The 21,719-nt window shown below is 33.4% G+C and overlaps 1 protein-coding gene across 1 annotated transcript; it reads left to right on the top strand.

Annotated features, from left to right (window-relative positions):
* The first annotated feature begins 606 nt into the window (after positions 1-606).
* LOC131637676 (tonoplast dicarboxylate transporter-like) lies at positions 607-6,363 on the top strand. Its single transcript, XM_058908278.1, has 6 exons — positions 607-1,116; positions 2,514-2,991; positions 4,756-4,799; positions 5,007-5,102; positions 5,409-5,922; positions 6,127-6,363. The coding sequence occupies exons 1-6, from the start codon at positions 682-684 to the stop codon at positions 6,159-6,161; spliced, it is 1,602 nt and encodes a 533-aa protein (XP_058764261.1). The 5' UTR covers positions 607-681; the 3' UTR covers positions 6,162-6,363.
* Positions 6,364-21,719: the final 15,356 nt, after the last annotated feature.

Genomic DNA, 21,719 nt, shown 5'->3' with positions numbered 1-21,719 from the left:
ACTCCGAAGCGGGGTCAGATAGTGGCTTTAAAAATAAATCTACACTATTTATAGTAAATTGCATAAGATTTAATTTGGAGTAACAAGACTTTTTTGAAGTAAAATAAAAGAGATTTAAATTATTATCTTTTTAAATTTAAAAAATAATATTTTCTTGAATAAATATATTTTATAATAAAAATTATCCATTAAATTTAAAATAAAATATAAAGATAATCTATTAGATTTTTAAAATATGTGGGATGGATTGAATTCATCTATGTGTCTAAATAGATGGATTGAATCAAATGCATTAACTAATATTTTATATAATAGATAAATTGAATAGATTTTAGTGGATGAATTGGATAAATATTATGTTCATGGATTTTATTGCCACCCCTATGTGACATAGAAAATAAAAAATGTCAAATGTAAATTGTTTAATCAATAACTCTTAATCTCATCCAATAATATATAATTTTTATTAATTTTTAAAATAGATTTATTTAAATGATATACACCTACACGTTTTTTTACTGATAAATTTCCTTTTCATATGAACAATTTGGAAATTTGACATATTATACCTAATATATAATATAATAATAAAGGAAAACCAAATAATTCATGAATAAAAGCCCCACATCTCCCAAACAAACTTGTCCTTTCCAACCATAGCCACCATTGATTTCTCCAAACATGTCTGAAGAACAAACTCCATCATCACCCATTCTCAAAGCACCACTTCTACCTCTTCATCATGAACCAATCCATCAACCACAAAACAACTCCTTCACAATCACATCATCAATTTTCAACCTTAAAAACTTTTACATAATCTTAGGACCTTTATTGTCCTTACTTATTTGTCTCCTAGTGAAGCTTGATGCTCCTGCCACAAGCACAAAGATGCTTGGTGTGATTGCTTGGGTTTTCACTTGGTGGATCACTGAGGCTGTTCCACTTCCTGTTACTTCCATGTGTCCTTTGTTCTTGTTTCCTCTCTTTGGAATCTCTTCAGCTGATACTGTTGCTCATTCTTATATGGATGATGTGATCACTCTTGTTTTGGGAAGTTTCATTCTTGCTCTTGCTGTGGAAAGATATAATGTTCATAGAAGATTGGCTTTGAATGTGAGTAATAATTTTTAATTCCATATAGTTGAAAATTAGTTGTTTATTATGTATATGATTGAGTGATTTAGAAATTGTTTTCTTGATTTAATTTATTTATGATGATTTGGTCGGTTTTGTTTTATGTTTTTGTCTTGAAATCTTTGTGGAAATGTTTCATTGAAGATATGATTGATCAATGTTGTTGGCTGATAAAAATATAATTGAAAGATGGACTTTTCTCATTGATGACAGATAATTTTTTATTTTTATTCTCTTGAATTTTTTTTTTTTATCATACTCATTAATGTTGATTTAGATTGTTAGGTGGCAGAAAAATGGTGGAGTATGTTTTAGTAATATTTTATAGTATTTAATTATATGGCCAACTTGGCATGCCATGATTGACATTGAAAAACTAGCACGTGGCACCTAGGGGGCGAAGTGACATGTCCCCTCTACTCATTAAAATTAGGATTGACAAACTGGTCATGCCCATTTTGCAAAAGAATGCAAAATAATGGAGCACTCCAGTAATTAATTAAAGAGTTAAATAAGTTTTTGGTTCCTATAAATATCGCAGTTTCATTTTTAGTCCCTTCATTTCTTTAGGCAATAGTTTTTACAAATAAGCCGTTGCTAAAATCAGCTAAAACCGTTGTCAAAACACAGGAGAGACTAAAAATGAAACTGCAATATTTATAGGGATTAAAAACTTATTTAACTCTTAATTAAAAGTGTTAGTCTAAAATCTTTGTTTCTTGTAAATAAATGTTGTGGATCACACTTAGTTATAGGTGCATGTCTAAAATTTTGTTTCGTCGAGCTGAAAAATGAAATTTTGTTTCGTCCGGCTGAAAAATGAAAATGGTACAAGACGGGGAGGACATGTAGGACTTGAATCCTAAAAGCTAAAAATTGCAAGAACTCTTGCATGTTCATTCGTCTTTGCAGAAGGCTGTAAAAAAATGAGGTTCAGCGAAATAGGTATATTAAAGGGCGCAAAACTAAAGTTTTTGTCAGATCCCAAAAAAATGCAGGTCAAACATAAATGTTTTGCGGGTCGAATTTGTTTTACAACCCTAATTTAAGTTCGAATTACCAAAATATGAAGAGAAAAAAAAGCAAGACATTTTAAATAACATGTGCCCATATGTATTGTTCTCATATATCTTAAAAGTTTCATATTATTTAAGAATCAAGATCAATAGTAGTTTATATAAAATACCCATACTCTTATCCAATTAGACGTCTTTTTCAAAGAAAAAGGTTATAGCTAATTCTCAAAGGCCTCTTCAATAATTTAATTCTCACATTCCCTATTTTTATTTTTGTTATGCAATTTGATTAATTTGACGACTTGCTACATAATTTTGCTAAATTTTATATTGTGACATGTTGTAATCCTTATTTAACAGGTAACCTTGATATTTTGTGGCGATCCATTAAATCCAGCAATGTTACTATTAGGTCTATGTGCAACCACATTCTTCGTCAGCATGTGGTTGCACAACGTAGCAGCAGCAGTAATGATGATGCCAGTGGCAACCGGAATCTTACACCGACTACCACCGGCACACGAGCAATCTGAATTAATGAACAAGTTCAGTAGAGCAGTGATTTTAACAGTGGTTTACGCTACACCAATTGGCGGCATAAGCACATTAACAGGAACAGGTGTGAACTTGATCATAATTGGAATGTGGAAGAGTCTTGTTCCAGAAGCAAAACCAATAAGCTTCAACAGTTGGTTCTTCTTTGGGTTCCCTGTGGCTGTTTTTTTGCTTATTTGCTTTTGGATTATACTTTGTTTGCTGTATGTTCGAAAAGGGTCCAGTAGGGTTTTGTCTGATTATTTGGATAGAGCACATTTGAAGAGGGATCTTGAAGCTCTTGGTAAGTTTTTCTACTCAACATTTGAAAATTTTGATTATATTTTTAAAAATGTTTTGATAATTTTTTATCCATGCATTTGATGATACATGCATTAAATTTTGATAAAATATAATTACAATTCACATAGACAAAACCGCATGTTAAACGAGTTTGTCACGTGAATATCTTAGTTGTCACGTTATTAAATAAAAAATATATTAAGGTTTTAGTAATGGGTTGGCAAGAGAAAGAAAGAAAACATAGGAAATTTTTCAAAAGGAAACTATAAAAAATGGCTTTTCCTACCATGTTGCTTCCTCCCTTACTGCTTCATTGTCGTTTTGGTTAATTACTTTTATTTTACTTTTGGTTATTTGTTACACCAAATTAACAAGATTGTTTAAAAATATACCAACACGTCTTTAAGTTTACTTTAAAAACAGATTATTTTTTAAAGAACATTAAAAATAAAAAACGAATAAAAAATATTTGGGAAACTAAACCAAAATTTAAGTAGGAGTTAACAAAAAAACAACACAACTGCTTTATTAATAACATTTACCTATAAATCATTAAAAAAACCACATGAAAGGAAAAATAGTGTAGCCCTCCTAAAATATACTTAACAGAATTTATATTTAGGAAAATAATATCTATTTTTAGAAAAAAAATATTATAAATATTAGAAGAGATAATAAAAGTCATCTTTCTAGTAATTCAATAAATATTAACAATATTATTGGTATATTGATTTCTTTCATGATAAATTTGAATAATAAAGTTCATCTTTTTAGTAAGGTAAATAAAATTTAGCTATTTAATTCTTAAGTGCAACGAAAGTATGGAAGAAATTTTACTATCAAAATTAATCCCCATAGTCAATCTCTAATCATAGCAAATGCAAACCTCCTAAATAAGCAATTTTATTGGTTATGATCACATAAAAAATATAAGTAATGCATAAATGCTTAACAAATCGACCAAGAGTGACTACACGCAGCCACCCCTAGGAAATTAAGAGCAGCACCATCAATATTACAGACACACCGTCTCAAATTTTTGAAGTACTATGTAGGTTAGTCATAGTTTAACCCTAACAAAATAATTAGAGGTCCTATTTAACCATAGTGACAAAGATTTATGAGGCCTTATTTAGTTACAGTATAACCGTCAAAATTTTAAGACCCTGTGCGATAGTCCGCCTTGCACGTCTTCAAAGACGGTGCTGAATACACATAATCCAATAGATTTTAGAAGGATGTCAATATACTTCCTCACCTTCACAGAAAAGATTTTTAGGAACCAAAATTTTCTATAATAGAACCAAACAAAAAACCAGGAAGTAAGAATAGACCAGTGGTAATACTAGTTAAGAAATTATTCACAAAAAAGAGGGTGGCATAATAAAGATGATATCAATCTATCTGTATTATTCCTTTTACAAATAGTAACGAACGTAATTGATTGATCACTTTTCTATATCACGTTTTTCACGCTGACTGCGATGTCTCAAAATTTCAACATTATTTAAAATATATATATATATATATATATATATATATATATATATATATATATATATATATATATATATATATATATATATATATATATATATATATATATATATATATATATATATATATATCATTTTCTCTGACATCCTAAAAATGTTCATTAATTTCTTTTATATAGTTTTCATTTTTTGAAATAAAATGACAAAATATTTCTATTTGCTCCTAAAGTGAATGTAGCTGTAACTCACTATGTTCCTGATTTTTGCAGGTCCCATGAGTTTTGCTGAAAAGATGGTGTTATGTGTTTTTGGGGTATGTCTAACTAGAAATTTTAACTATTTAACTTAGATATTAATTGATTAATTAAATCATTGGAATGTGGTTTTCGAATTGATTTGATTTTCAAATTGATATTCAAACACACACGCAATAATTTAATTGTTGTGATCGGATCATAATTATAAAGTAATTTAATTTGTTTTACGAGGATTTAATTTCGTAATGTGGTTAATAATATAGTTATTAATAATATTGTGGATGACAAGAAGAATCTCAGATGACTTACCTGGATGGGGAGTTTTGTTCCATGGTCTTGTTGGTGATGGAAGCATAAGTGTAAGTATCTCAAAATTTTCTTAATGTTATGTTTGGATATCAAATAAACTCAGTAGAATGGATCAGAGCAAAATGAAGATTCTATTTCATTGTTCGAAAATTTTAAGATGAAACGAGACAAATTCTTCATTCCACGTAGGGAAGAAATATGGTGGTAAATGATGGAATAGAATATAATACTATTTCATTTCATCTCATACCGCTCCTCTGCATCTGATTCTATCAATCTAAACAAAGTCTAAAAAACGTGTCTGAACTTTGGACCAAAATTTCTAGTCATAAATATGAAAATTTCTTGCAATGCAGGTTTTGGCAGCAGTGTTACTATTCATAATCCCAAACATGAAGCAAAGTGGAGAAAAACTAATGAACTGGAATGAATGCAAAAAGTTACCATGGAACCTAATCTTGTTACTAGGAGCTGGCTTCGCAATTGCCGACGGAGTAGAATCTAGTGGTTTAGCAGATGTAATGTCAAAAGCCTTAGAATTCTTAAAACATGTTCCATACTTAGCAATTGTTCCTACTGTTACTTTACTATGTAGCATTATCACTGAATTCATCACTTCCAATGATGCCACAGCCACACTTCTTGTTCCACTTTTGTATAATATAGCTAGAACAATGCATGTTCATCCACTTCTTCTTATGATCCCTGGTGGTATAGCAACTGAATTTGCTTTCTGGCTTCCTACTTCAACACCTTCGAATGTGGTTGGATTTGCTACTGGACATATTGAAATTAAAGACATGCTTAAAGTTGGTTTGCCTCTTAAGGTTGCTGGAATTTCGGTTCTGTCTCTTCTCATGCCGACGCTTGGTGAGTTGTTATTGTCTTTGTTCTTATTTAAGTAGAATCGATACCTTTTATCAGACAACCAGACACGATACTGACATATGTGATTATGTTTAATTAATTTTTTTTAGTTATTATTAGGATCAGTGTGTCAATGTCGTATTAATGTCTCTATAAAAGTTGCGTTAATTGGAAAAGAATTCTAATGTCTAAGGTTTCGTTTTGCAGGATCTATTGTTTATGGAACAAATTATGGTGCTTAATAGGTGACAGATGCAAATTCTCATTGGTTCCCACATAGTTTTCATTTTCCAAGTTATACTTTGGTATATGATTTTGAGTGAATGCCTCTATATATTTTGAATATGTGTTGAGTTCTAAATTATATTCAAGTTTGTTGAAATCTTGTATATTCTTCAAATTGTTATATATATATATTTTTTATAAACAGATAGATTATAGTTATTTTGGTAGGTTGAAGTGAAGGCCTCAATTTTATGATCCACATCTCTACACTTGTAGCTACTTGCCTAGTTGACAGTGTAAGTGTTTGATTGCATCTCTAGACACCTTTGTTTATTGAAGAATGAGTTTGAGAGATAAAAAAATTGGTTAAAAGAAATTTAATAAAAATGTTTTGAAGAAGAGAAAAAAAAAGAAGAAGAAGCAAAGATGTTAAAAATAAATGAGATAAGGAATAAGAAAGATCACAGCAATGTTTATTATAGTTCGGTCTAAAACTAAAGAATATACATCTAGTCCTTAAAAAAACACACTGAAACTTTAGAAAATTTCTTTAGCCACCTCCTTATGGGGTCACCCCCAGCGAAAAACCAAAACTACCCCTGCTTCGGAAATAAACTTCCGAAGCGCTTTTTTTTTTGAATTTTTTTTGTCTTCGGAAATGAACCTCCGAAAATGTCAAAACCGTTAATATTTTCGGAAGTTCATTTCCGAAAATATTTCTGCATATACAAATTTCCCTCCTTCACTATTTCATCATTTTTCTCCAACACTTTTCCAAACCCTCTCCAAAACCCAATCAATCTCCATCCATTTTTCGTCCTAAAATCAAGTTTCAAACCGTTGATCACGTTAAAGGGAGCATAGAAAGCTACAATTTCAGGTAAACATCACTTATTTCATTCCCTATTTCACTACATTGATTCAACAAAATTCTGCTGAACACTGATATAATTCGGAAGTTCATTTCCGAAATATGTTACCTAACATATTTCGGAAATGAACTTCCGAAAATAGGCCTGGCAGTAAAAAAAAACAGTTTTGGCCAACTTTTGATAATTTATTCATTTGTTAGGTATGGTGCATCCGGACAACATTGTGCAAGACGATGGAGTATTAGTTCCAGAAATTGTCAACGATAATAACGATCCGGTTATTGACGTTACTCCTATGATCAATGCGGTCGATGTTCAGCAACATTTTACAATTGATCGGAGCTTCGGCGGTCGCGAACAATTGCTTGATTGGGTTCGGAAGGAAGCTAACAAAAATGGATTTGCAATTGTTATTTTAAGGTTGGACAACGGAAATAGTAGGCGGAAAGCTTTCGTTGTTTTGAATTGCGAACAGGGTAGTAGTTATGTACAATCAAACCGGGTGCTAAAACACGAGGACACGGGGTCGAGAAAGTGCGGGTGTCCCTTTAAGTTGCGTGCTACTCGGAGGGTTGATGATTTGTGGCGGTTAACCGTAATTTGTGGAATTCATAATCATGCCTTGGATGTCAAGTTACACGGACATCCAATGGCGTGTCGTTTGTCCCGCGAAGAGAGGAATGTGATATCGGACTTAACGATAGTCAAAGTGGCGCCTCGCAACATACTTGCCGATATGAAGCGTAAGAAACCGGATAGCGTTTCAAATATCAAGCAAGTTTACAATGAACGGCACAATCTCAAAGTGTTGAATATGGGTCCTCGGTCGAAAATGCAACAACTTTTGAAACTACTAGGCGATAACAAATATGTTTCAAGCTTCCGAACCTCCGAGGACAAAGTTACGGTGCGTGATATTTTTTGGACTCATCCCGAAAGTATCAAATTATTCAACACATTTCCAACCGTTCTTGTGATGGATTCGACGTACAAGACCAACAAGTATAGGCTTCCGCTTCTAGAGATAGTCGGTGTTACCTCGACGGACAAGACTTATTCGGTGGGGTTTGCTTTTTTGGAGTGTGAAAAAGAAGACAACTTTACGTGGGCCTTGGGAATTTGCAAGTCTTTGTTAGTTGATCAAGCGGTTATGCCAAACGTCATTGTCACCGACCGGGACAATGCTTTGATGAATGCGGTCGATACCGTCTTCCCGACATCTACCGCTTTACTTTGCCGGTATCACATAACTTGCAACGTGAGAAGCAAGTTGAAACCCGCGGTTGGGACAAAAGATAGGGCGGATGAAAACGGTAAAGTTGTTAAAGCCGGTGTTGTGGTTGATAGGATAATGGCGGCATGGAGGGAAATTTTGGATGCCTACTCCGAAGATGTGTATACCGAGAAATTGGTACACTTTAGGTCATTGTGTGGTTCCCTTAAGACTTTTTGTCATTATGTCGAATCCACCATTCTTGACAAAGTTAGAGAAAAAGTCGTGTGCGCTTGGACAAATCGAGTTAGACATCTTGGTTGCACCACGACTAACCGAGTTGAATCCGCACATGCGGTCTTCAAAAGGTGGTTGGGTGATAGCAAGGGAGATTTGTGTCGGGGATGGGACACCGTGAACCAAATGCTTGAAAATCAACACAATGAAATTCAAACATCGTTCGGTCGGAGCAAGACGGTTATGGAACACCGGTTTAAAGGGCAAATTCTATTCTCCCAATTGATTTACAACATATCTCGAACGGGTTTGAATTTTTTGTTTCATGAAGCTAAGCGGTCGGAGACGACGGGGCCGGATAGTTCATTATGTGGGTGCACGATTAGAAAGACATACGACCTACCATGTGCTTGTATACTTGCAAAAAAAAAAGAATTTGAATTCACCCATACGCATGGATGAGGTAGCCGACCATTGGAAGAAACTTCGTTTTGATGATTTTGACCCGCCGAAAGAAAATGACTCCAAAATCACCATCTCCGACGAGTTGGAAGTGATATTGGAGAAGTTTGCTAAAGTGGACGACACAACAAAAATGCATATAAAAGAACAATTGCGAAAGATCGCATTTCCGGAGACCACCGATTTGAAACCGCCATCTCAACCGGTTAAGACTAAGGTGCACCGAAAAAGTCCAAAATTACACAAGATGACACATCAACAAAACGATCTCCTTCCTACTTTGAACATGTTGATGCATCGTTACCGGAAATTCATGAGACACCTAAGTCCAAGTGTAGTGGTAACAAAGGTGCCCGTATTTCGAAGCCACCTCGCACACCGCCGATAAAAAAATACCCATTGTCTACATTGATGAGATGCCACTTTTTATGCACAAATATATCGATAACATCGTTGATGTTGGAGGAGACGGCAATTGTGGATATCGGGCCGTTGCGGGTTTGCTCGGTAAAGGGGAAAATAATCACACTTTAGTCCGACGGGAACTTCTTGCAGAGTTGACTTCGTATCGGGACATCTACGACCGACTATATGAAAATCAAGAAAAGTTTGCAAAAATTCATGATTCACTTGTTCCACCATTTATCGGTATCGCTCCGGTCTCGAAGTGGATGTCATTCCCCGATATGGGTCATCTCATAGCAAGTGCATATGATATTGTATGCGTCGATTTGACGAGGTTTGGACTATGTGAGACTTTCTTTCCACTTCATAGTCGACCGCCATTGGACTCGTCGGGCCGAATCATATGCATCGGGTATCTACGATCGCGGCACTTCGTCCAAGTGTTTTTGAAACCGGGGTGTCCTATACCGGCTACTTGTTGTCAATGGACCGCACATCGTTCAAATGAGGCGGAGACTTGGCCGGATCCTTTTGTTTCAAGAATGGCGGAGTTTGAAGAAATGATGAGCCAAGAGCGCGAGCAAAATAGAGAGCGGTCGAAGAATGAGCCTATTTTGGACTTAGGATCCACCGATTGGTTCGGTGAATTTTAGTTTGTTCCGGATCGTTTTTTGTATGTATTGTTGTTTATCATGTAAAATCGGACTGATTCAATACATTTATAATATAATTATGTTTTATGACTTGCTTGTCTAATTTATGGTTAATGTCAATTTCATATGTTCAATTTAGACAACACACTAAGCAATCAACAAAATGCAAAATTTATGTCTGTTTCTGCATAATTCGGAAATGAACTTCCGAAATATGCTAGTCTGCCTCCTATTTTCGGAAGTTCATTTCCGAAATGTCCCCTGAGGCAGGATAAGGTTTGTTAGGCTTTCAATGCTCCAATAAGTCTATAAATACACACTCTTCTTCATCCTCTCCACACCACAAAACACAAATGACACAAACCTACCCCCACCTAGCATTCGTCTACTTTGAAACCGGCTACCCGATGCCGTTCCAATTTCGCTTCTCGCGCGACACGTCGTTTGCGGAGTTGATACCGTCGCTCAACACGCTTTTGCACTATCCCGAGAATCGAAAGGTTGTCAAGCTCGAGTACCGCTCGCCATCGCTTAACGACGAGGGAGGCATTAAGTTCACACCTTTTGAGATCAAGAACGACGAAGATTTGGCGGTTTTGTGGACAACGTTCGACCGATTTTCTTCGAAAGGCCCGATCGAGTTGGACGCGAAACTTCAAAGATCGGCGGACGATGTTATCAAAATGTTGACTCATCCCCACCTACCTGTGATCAACAATATGTAACTTTAATTATATGTAATATTATCGTTGTAATCTTCACCCGATTAAATAAAGCGAATTGTTGTTGTTTTTCATTTTCTTCTGTCCAGACATATTTTCGGAAGTTCATTTCCGAATTCCCCAAGGGGGGTGCGTTCGGAGATGAACTTCCGAAACACCACATTTTCTGAAAAAGTAACTTTATTTCGGAGATGCATCTCCGAAATCAATATTTTATATTAAAAAAAACACGTTTTCGGAGATGCATTTCCGAAAACACCTTTTTTAAGAAAAAAAGTACAGTTTCGGAAATGAACTTCCGAAACAAGGGGTATTGTGGTAAATTCACCAGGGGTGGGCAAGAAGGTTGGGAGGTGGGTGAAGAAATTTTCAAACTTTATTATAATCAAATTTTTAACACATAACACATGTTAAGCTCACAACCTTTACAACTTACCAACTCTTTTCAAACAAGAGATATCACTTCTCTTGAATTATAATGTGATCACACCCAAAATATTATAAAAGATTACATGAGATTATACTAGAAGTATAGATGAAACAAATTGAAGTTAAGAAGTAAAATCACACAAGCGTAATATCAGTATTTCTATTTTGACTTATAGTTTTAGTAAAATTTATCGTATAATTGAGTTCTTCATGAAACCCCTCACCCGATCTAAGTCAGAATGATATTTTTATGCACAAATATAGGTTTGACTAAGTCAAATATAAATGAATCTATTCAAGAAGGTTCATGAATCCAATCAATTATTTCGGTTGCATGAATCGATTCAACGTAACCTTGTGAATCGATTCAAATGAGCTTTTTCCAATTTTCATGTGGTCGCTAGACTTGTGATCCAATTCACACATTCATATGAATCGATTCATGATTTAAAAGTTCATGGCATGTTGCAAATATGGATGTATATATGATCCAAATTAAAGGATTTCTATGAATCTATTCACATGAATAAATTCATGAATCGATTCATGGCATGAGTTTCCCAATCAAACCTTCTTTACATTTAAGTAGACTTATTTATAATTCTTGGTTCGAAATATTTAAGTCATTTTATATTAAATTTGTGATATTTCTCAAGCACCTATATAAAGTTTTTTCTCATTTTATTTCAAAAACACAAATCAAATCTTAAGTTTTATTGCTAGAAAAATTCTCCATCTCTCTCAAATCAAAACATTCATCTTGTGTACGAAGATCCACCAACATTTGTGAGTGTATGATAATTGTTTATGAGGAAACCAATTAGATTTCTATTGTGTGTTGAAATTTATTGTTTTCTAGCTTTTGGATCTGTTTATGGAATTCATGAATTGAATTTCTATTGAAGAAAAAGAGCGGCCTTCTCCATTAAAGCAGGATTAAGGGAAGATTGTTGTAAGTACGAAAATTGAAGTTTCTCAAAGGTTCAAGATTTTGATAAAGATTGAAGTAGTGGCTAGTGTTGCATACAAAGATTTTGTATAGTTTGGCAGGATTAAGAAACAAGATATACTTTGGCAGGATTAAACAAATTTATCTTAATTGTTTTATGTGATATTGTTGTAACTAAAAACTAAACGTTGGAAGAACAATTTTTTATGGTTTATCATGATACTAGATTTTGTATGTTATAGATTTTCTTTAATTCATTAAGTTTAATCTTTTATAAAGTTAAATTGTAATTATAGGATGTTTAAAGATTGATTAATTTCAAATACTTCAAATTTCTTATTTGAATTATTGAAGGTTGATTCACATATTGCACTCTCTTCATCCTTAACTTATTGGTGGTTGTATCATGGCATTCAAATTTTCAAATTGCATAATTTTTTTTTAAAATAAAAATGTCACCATTAAATCTTTCGCAAAGTAACTATGGTTTTAAAAGTAATCGAAGGGGATCGGTTTATTCAACCCCCTTTCTAGACCTTTAACCACTATGTTCAACCAATAATTAACATTAAGAGCTAAGAGTTAGTCTTTTGATAAGGTTTAACAAAATCAAAAGTTATTGAATATGATGCAAATTGATTCATATGGAGCGTACGGTAGAGTCTCCATTTTCACTTGTGAAAGTCACGCGTATTGAAGGGACTGCATGTACGCGTACATTATATCTATGGATAATCAATTATGAGTTGCCATAAAAGAAGTACCATTTATTCCTCTGAAGGTTGTTGATGGGGTATTCATTAAGAAACTACTAAATGAATGTAATGATAATGAGATTAAGAAAGCGGCTTTTGATTTGAAGGTGAGAAATATAATTATATTTTATTGAGAGTGAATGTGTATTTCTCAATATCAAATTATAAGACCGCTAAGATAACATGGAATGCTCTTCAATTTCTCCATGAGGAAACTAAAGAAGTTAAACAATATAATATTAACACCTTTACAAAAGAATACAAACTTTTCTGTATGGAACACGGAGAATCTGTAACCTTCATGCATATGATGTTTTCCCACACAATCAACAAATTAGAGAATTTAGGAAAAACTACATCTAATCAGGATTATGCTAATAATATGTTGAGGTCCATGTGCATGGGATGTCATCATAAAGTGTGTTCTATCAAAGATATCATGATCTTAAGTCACTCAATATGTCAACACTTTTTAGAAAGCTCAATGGGCATGAGCATTAGTTAAAAAGGCTTGAAACGAGTGAAATCATTGCAAAATATTATTTGGTAAACCCTCTATTTATAGGAAAAGAATTGGCTCAAGAAGGAAATGATTCATTGGTAATCTTAATGTCTTAATCCATTAACCCACTATTAGACATCTCTAATATAGAACATTTTTTAATTACGACATCATTAATAAATTAAAGGCTTCTCTAATTTATTGGAGGTGTTATAAATGTGTTAATTGATTAACCCTAACATGGTAATCGATTAACTAGTATAAAAATTCCTCCTAATTGATTAAACAAGTCAGTAATTAATTAAAGACGCTCATACAATTTTTTTAGGTATATAATCAAATAAGAGAATCTTTAAAACATATTTGAGTGTGTGTCATTTGCTTTAGTATCTTGAGAGTTACTCTTATACATTTACACTTAATTGATAACCACATAATCTACCATATTTTCTGACTCGATTCACTCAGTATTTGTTGTTGCTTTGTTACCTTTTTATGGCGTTATGCTGGTAGATTGAGTGGATTGCATGTACTTTACATGAAGGAGTTGGTGCTCAAGAAAAAGGAAAGAAAATGGTGTAAAATGATGTTTTTATGAAGAAAATGCATAGGTGGCGACCTCCATGGCGTTTGCCATGACGTGGCAGCCATGAAGCGCAACCAAACACAACAAAGGAGGCTAGGAATCAACAAAACAGGGCCATGACATTCTCCATTGATCTTAAGGCCACATTCTCACCACTTTTGCACACATGGCGTTCCCCACGAGGCCATGGCGTTCACCATGGGCTTATGAACCAGAAAAATAACAACGAAGTTAGAAGCAGTGTTCAACCCATTCATTGGATTTTCTCCATTAACTCCACACGAATTCAGAGCAGTTTTATCATATGTAACTCTATAAATAAAGACTTAACCTTTAGTTTTACTCATCCAAGTCTTTTTAGAAGAAATTTTAGGCATAAATTTACATTTTTCAGAATAGCTAGTTTCTCACACTAAGGAATTAGTGCAGTTTAGATTTAGAATTTGAAGTTTATTTGTCTGTATTTGAGTCAAGCACAATTTAATCTTGCTGTCATAGTTTTTCTAAAATTTTCTGGAAGTTTTTTCATTTTTACCAGTTTGGAGCATCTTTCAATTTAGTACCTATTACTTTTTTTTGTTTCTTCATACTTTCTTTTTTGCTTTACTAATATGCCTGCATGCTTATTATATTATCTGTAAAGTATGGTTTGTTTATATTTGAAATTATTTTACAGTGACTATAATATAACGAACTTTTCCGGCTAAATTATTCAGAATCTAGAATCTGGAATGTGAGGACCATCGTTTTGACGGTGCTCGCATCTAAGTTGAAAATTATTGATTAAATTGAGATTCATTATTTGGGATGATTTTTACAAGTGTTTTAAATTGAATATAAATGTCGCGAAAGCGTCGATTTAGAGATACAGGTTCCACATCAAATGAAAAGAACCTATATCTAACTTAGAAAATAAAAACCAAATTTTAAATTAAATTAAATTACGACAGCAAGACTTATTTTAATATGCAAAAATAATTGTTTTCAAAATAGAGTTTAAAAGCATTAATGTTTTAAAAGCATAAATGTGGTACGATAACATGCAACCAAGCAATTGGGCTTGAGTGGTAAACGAGCTCTTGCTAAGGACGAAGGTTCGGGGAATACCGAGTTTGATTCCTGGTAGGAACAATACTCTACGAGTTTAAACTACAGTATTACGCGAGTGACAGCCGGTAACACCTTTAGACGATATTTTCGTGCACTTGTGGAACACATCAAGTTTTTGGCACCGTTGTTGGGGATCAATTTAGTTAATATCGTAACTCTGTTGTTGCATCGTAGAGACTAACGTAAAATTTTCCCTTTTCAATAGTCAGTTGTATGTCAAGTACTCGCACCTCAAGGGACGAGCTAGGCACAACCCATCAACGAAATCGGTCGTTTTATTCACCTCAAATGCCGAATTAGACAATTTCGCATAGAATTCAATATTCCAGATATGGTTGCAAACAATAATCTCTCTGTAGCATTGGGTTGAGGGTTCATATTTTGGTATTTCATTGCAGCTTGTTAGAAGGAGGATCCATAACTATGGGTAGGTATATAATCTTGTAGATAGATTTGTAGCCCAATTCATGAATCATAGGGTAAGGTTGGGTGGGGAGGTAGAGGAGCTTGTTGATCATGCAACATTTCTTGAGCTTCTTGATTTTGCTCTTCTCTTGGAAGTGGTGGGAAATATTTCATCAGTATATCAAGTATGATTTGTTCATTGGTGTTTTGTGTTTTTTCCAAATATCACTTAATTTGAAAGGTACCTGATAGGAAGATTTTCCTATCAAGACTATATAACTAGGATTTCTAAAATGAAAGAGGAAAAAAACAATAAAACTATCAAAGGAAATTAAAATAAAGATAACATTTTCGTTTTTCTTGATTCCTCAAATGTGTCAAAGACACTACATTATATAACATCCATAATGGATAATAAAACTAATAGCCCATATACAATTAGAGCCCAATAATAATAATACTAATAAATAATACTAATGAATACTATAATACTCTTCTATCATTGCCGCGGGGTTCACTTGAACCTTGTCCTCAAGGCTCTAAAATGCTACATTAACTAACAATAGGACTTCAATAGGACTTATAACACTATTTGTTCCATAGAAGACTTTTTTTTGTTCAGCTTCTAAACATTGGGGTATAAGTTGTGTGATAAGAAAAGCTGCTCCTAATGGATATTGTTGATCCAATATTGGATCCATTATCTTTTTGAGCTTCTTTTTGTCATGTAGAGATCCGTTTGTGAAATCCACCAAATTCATCTCATTTGCTAGCCTATTTGGGGCTGCATAACATTTCTGCAGTAGACCTGTTAACATTTCTAAAAGAACAACACCAAATCCGTACATACCACTTTTCACTTAAAGATAACTTATAGCCATGTACTCAGGGGCTGCATAACCATAAGTTCCCATGATCCTTTTGGTTACACGTTACTTACCATTGACATCCCTATCAAGCAAAATGTTGGAGGATTTAAAGTCCCTATAAATAACAGACTTTTCTACAGTATGCAAAAAATACAATCCTCTAGCAGCTCCTATAAATATCTTCATCCTTATTTCCGAAAGACAGGATGAAGATCATGCCTTCCCATCCATTGTATTTCATGCATATAGTGATAGAATCAACAACAATCATTTGAGACTGAAGGAACTTCTGTGTTGGAAAATTGAAGGAAAGTGAAAGAAATTGAGGAATTACTAAAAATGCAAAAATTCTAGCAAGATCAATCATATCTTTCTGTTGGCCAAGAAGTTTCAAAACCGTAGCAGCAAAAATATATATCGGCAATAGAAATAAACTCATCACAATTAAAATTATCTGCGAACGTTGCATATAAACACCCAACAATTGAATCTGTCCAGCTCCAAAATATTGACCGTAGAGAGTCTCTGTCGCACTCCCCTTAACTAACTTGTATTGTTGTTTTTTGATAACAAACACAGGAGGGAAAGTCAAGTGTGATGAGTGGAAAAAAGTAAGTGTGTTCCTGTAGTTTTTGAAAGTAAAAACAATCACATAGACTGTTTCACCTGGTGCTAGGAATGAATTGGAAACAGGAAAACCCAATGAGTTAAATGGAATTGGAATTGCACAGGAGGAAAACTCTAAAACTTTTAGTGCCTGTGAGTTATCCAAAGACATGTGATGGCAACCCAACGGTGGAGAGCTGCTAAATTTTTTGGTTGTAGATATCCCAAATAGGTTTTCAGGAGAATGGATCGACAGTAAAATTGATGGCTTAGGCGGAGATATGAGCGTGTGACACAAGTTTTCTACAATAAAATGATAAAGCTTCCAGATGTGTTTAATAGAAATTAGCTTCATTAACAGATAATCATTAGCAAAGGGACCTTGTAACAGATCATGATTTTCCATGTGAAGATTCTCAAGCAAATTTATATCCAAGTGAGTATGAATCCATTTACCTTGAATAAACATACCAACATGAGAACAAGCAAAAATGACACACAAATTTATGATCTGATCAGGAAGTATGCTTTGTCGTATCATTTCATGAGCAACTTAAGAGTCTCTCGAGGCTGATTACTTTCAACATAACGAAATATCATGTCACTCCAACACACCAAGTCATTTCCAATCATATGGTCAAATATGAAACAAGCATCCTTTATCATTCCAAGTTTTGCAAAACCATCAAGCATTTTAGTTGAAACAAATAAATATTTGGAAGAAAGCCTGACTGATATTTCCCCAAAATTGAAGGCATGGTAACATATACCACCTGGAGCAATATAACTTTCATACTGATATAGAAAAAGTTTATTGGCATATGGAGACATAGATGAACCAACAGTGGCAAAAAAAATGAGCTCAAGCCAAATTCTACTAGATAGAGAACAACTTTGACAAAAATCAAAATTATGAAACAAAATAACAGTTCCATTATCAAGCTCAACAATGATTACCTCTTCCTCTTCCTTCTCCAGACAGTGTTGATCGAATTGTTTTGAAAAATACGTCACGAATAATGACGATGTTTGAATGACAATCTGATCTGGTGGTTTCGACGGCGGCTGCGGTGGAGGATTGAGAGCATGATTGCTGAATTTCTTATCTTCTTTCATGAAGATGAAGCTCCCGCGTTGTATGCGAAAAATTGAGGGTGCAGTAGCAATTTTTAGAAGGGCACTTGAGATTGACTTCTTTGAATCGCAATCTAGGGATTTTGGTGAAATCTCCAAATCAAAGTCACAGATAAAACACCAATTCTTGAAATGAGATTCAACCATGGAAGTTGTTGGTTTTGTCGACATCAGCGGTTCTAAGGGTGATTTCGCCTCTTTTAACATAACGAAAGACGATAGAGAATGGGGAAATTTGATTGTTGAATCAATGTCTGGAGGTTTTGGCGGAATCATGAAATCAACAACGTCGTGAAAATCCAAGCAGTTGGAAAATGGTTTGGCCATAGGAATTATCATGGATACTGATGATATGATTTCACCATAGGGTGGAGAAGCTTTGGAGAAGGACAAATGAATTTCTTTGTGCTTAACAGTAGGGGAAAGCTTCAGAACTCTTAGGTCACCATCAATTGCAGGAACTTGTTCGACCGTAAAATCTTCAAGAAAAGCAGTTTCATCTGTAGATTTCATCGATTCCAGATCTGGCTCCACATCTTCTTCCTCTTCGCCATCTTCTATGAAATGATTTTGTCTGTGGTTAACTTCAACAGTAGAAGTTGGTTCGATAACCAGATCTGGATCCTCCTTCTCTTCTATTTCCTCATCTAAATCCATGAAAAAATGTCTCCATTTGGGTTTAAAATGCCATAAAAATATTTGTGTGAAAGTATTCCAAGACATTGATGGATGAGGTTGAATCCTCCATAGCCACCATTTAAGAGCACAACCTCTCATTGCCATTGCAACTACCTTCATTTTCTCCTCATCCTCCACAATATTGTTCCTCCACAATATTGTTGACTTTAAAATATTTTTCAATTGAAAAGATCCACCAAGATGATTCTTCTACTCCATTAAAATTACACCAGAACCCCATTAAGTAGGAATGAGATCGAAATGAAAGCACCAATTGATAGGAAGATTTTCCTATCAAGACTATAGAACTAGGGTTTCTAAAATGAAAGAGGAAAAAAACAATAAAACTATCAAAGGAAATTAAAATAAAGATAACATTTTCATTTTTCTTGATTCCTCAAATATGTCAAAGACACTACATTATATAACATCCATAATGGATAATAAAACTAATAATTCATATACAATTAGAGCTCAATAATAATGATACTAATAAATAATACTAATGAATACTATAATACTCTCCTATCAGTACCTTGTGACAAATGGAATTGATGATGCTTAAATGCCCCAAGATGGTGTAAAAGAATTGATTAGAGAAACTATACTATCTGAAATCACCCTTCCCATAATTATTAGGTCTCCATTTGAAAGAGTTAACCGTAGGTGTACCTTCGGGGTGCAACAATTAGAGTGATTAGAGATGTTCTTTGAATTTGAAAGAAAAGTTATTGACACTTTTTATAGTAAGGTTTAAGTTTGGAAGCAACAACTTTTGACGAGGTTCTACTCGGGATCTACAATGAATTGGCCCGTTCTTACCCAATCTCATGAAAAATAAGATCTCAGTGGTCTCTTTAAGGGGGTACATCTTGGTGCTTTCTCTTATGAATACCGCAAACCAATCTATAAGTTGAAGAATCAGTTTATAACGCCACTATTATAGTCAATCACCTTTTTACAAATCAATGATGTGCACTCAGTCATGTTTCCTTACATGCTCTCAAAGATTCAACTCCAACAGAGTGGTTGACAGTGTTTGCTAAAATGCAGGGTCGGTCCTGATTTTTTAGAGACTCAGGACAAATAATAAAAATGGACCCCGACGAAGCAATTAACTTTGAATTTTGATTTTCGTTTTATTTTTAATGATTAGAAAATGATTATATATAAATAGAGAAAAAATATATACACTAACAGTGTAAAATTTACATTGTCAACTAATCACGATCATGTTAACCTCGTATATAAATAATAACACATTTATGCAAAGAAATGTGGTTGAGCCTAACTCATCCATACAAAACCGGTTAGTAGAGTGAAGATTGTCCTCAGTTATAAGCACATGATTAGACCATATATTATTCGATGTGAGACTCTTAACACTTTGTAGGATCATTCGTCTACCGAAATTTTTCTTTCAAACGAAAACTATGTAAGTTAATTTGTGATTTTAAAATGATATCAAACTTTTGAAGCCTTTATAGTGTCAATTTATTTGTTGAAATAAAACAATCGAATCATATGAAATATCTTATTATATTTAATAATTTTATGAGAACTTTTTGAAAAAAAATATTAGAAGTTATTATCAATTATTTTTTATAAATGAAAAGAATAATTTAAATATTTATCATTAAATATTTTAATATAATCAAACTCACATAACTTTCCAAAATGATATATCTAAAAAATTGTTTTATTATAATTTTTTATTTAAAATAGTATTAAATTTAAATAATATTTTAAAATCTAAAAAATTATAACAAAATAATATTAAAATAAACTATACTTTGTTTATTATAGGATCATAAAGATCATTTTAACTCATTTATAAAAATAAAAGCTATTGAATTGTCACAAAGTACTATATTTAACTCACATATAAAAATACAAAAAACTGAATTGCCAAAGTGTATTACTCAGGAACTGAACTGAGAACATGGCAACGCATCCACCTGTAACACAACCGCTAGACTACTCACTCATTTTGTTATATGAATGTACTATATATTACTTACTAGATATCGCTAGCTCATGTACCCAAATTTTGAGGCCCCATATCTTTTGAGGCCCTGGGCTATAGGCCTGCTTGCCCTGGCCAGGGCCGGCCCTACTAAAATGTAATTGAAGATTTTCCTCTTCCTAGTTATCAAAGTCTCAAGCATGATAGGATGCTCGATTAAAATATCCCAATCAAAACTCTCTTCAAATTGAATTTGCATTGTCATACTTATTCCCATCTTATTTAACTTCATTTTTAAACTTGTCGTATATTGGAAATGAAGCTTGGTTGCTTGAGGAAGCTTCAAATCTCCTCTGTTTTCTTGGTGGTGTCAGTGTATAAGTTAAGAAATTAAGATGAAAAATAATGGTTTAAGGTTAAGGGACATTGGGTGTAAGAAGAAATTGAGATTGGTTTGCTTGCAAAAGGTAAAATTAAAATAAATTTTAATAGAGTGGAAATTAATATGAGAAGGGCATCCTAGGAATATGAGTTTTAACTTGAGCTTGTTTGATATCCTAAATTAACCTTGTAACAACTTGTTTTATTCCTACAAATTACTGATTCTTAAGTGTATTTATTCATAAGTACTGGGTGAATATTTTGACTATTCAAATTAATTCATATGGTCATAGTCAACTATAGATGAATCCAAGCATTTCATTATCAAGTACAAAACAATTTCTATATGGTATGTCTAGTCCTAGGTGATATCTAATATAAAATATTTCAATCAAGTGTTACTGTTGAAAGTCCTTCTTAACAAGTAACCATAAATCAATTCTCAATTTGTCATAAAGAGCAAAGCATTAAGCACGGAAAGAAATAAATTATATAGGAATAAAAATGTAGTTATTACAAATATCAATTCAAAAATTCAAACTTAATTAAGAATAGCGACTCATCCCTATTGGAGGTTTTAGCTACTAATAACTATAATAACAAAAGACATAGTAAAAGTCATAAACATCACACAATGATCA

This window comes from Vicia villosa, unplaced genomic scaffold (assembly GCF_029867415.1).
Source record: "Vicia villosa cultivar HV-30 ecotype Madison, WI unplaced genomic scaffold, Vvil1.0 ctg.002072F_1_1, whole genome shotgun sequence".
Classification (NCBI taxonomy): Eukaryota; Viridiplantae; Streptophyta; class Magnoliopsida; order Fabales; family Fabaceae; genus Vicia; species Vicia villosa.
The sequence above is the reverse complement of the archived record's forward strand: the minus strand, read 5'-3'. Positions and strand labels throughout refer to the sequence as shown.

Coding starts and splice junctions, on each gene's coding strand:
- LOC131637676 (XM_058908278.1), top strand. CDS start 682: ATGTCTGAAGAACAAACTCCATCATCACCCATTCTCAAAGCACCACTT. Junction 2,992..4,755: donor GAGGGATCTTGAAGCTCTTG/GTAAGTTTTTCT, acceptor TGATTTTTGCAG/GTCCCATGAGTTTTGCTGAA. Junction 5,923..6,126: donor TCTTCTCATGCCGACGCTTG/GTGAGTTGTTAT, acceptor TTCGTTTTGCAG/GATCTATTGTTTATGGAACA.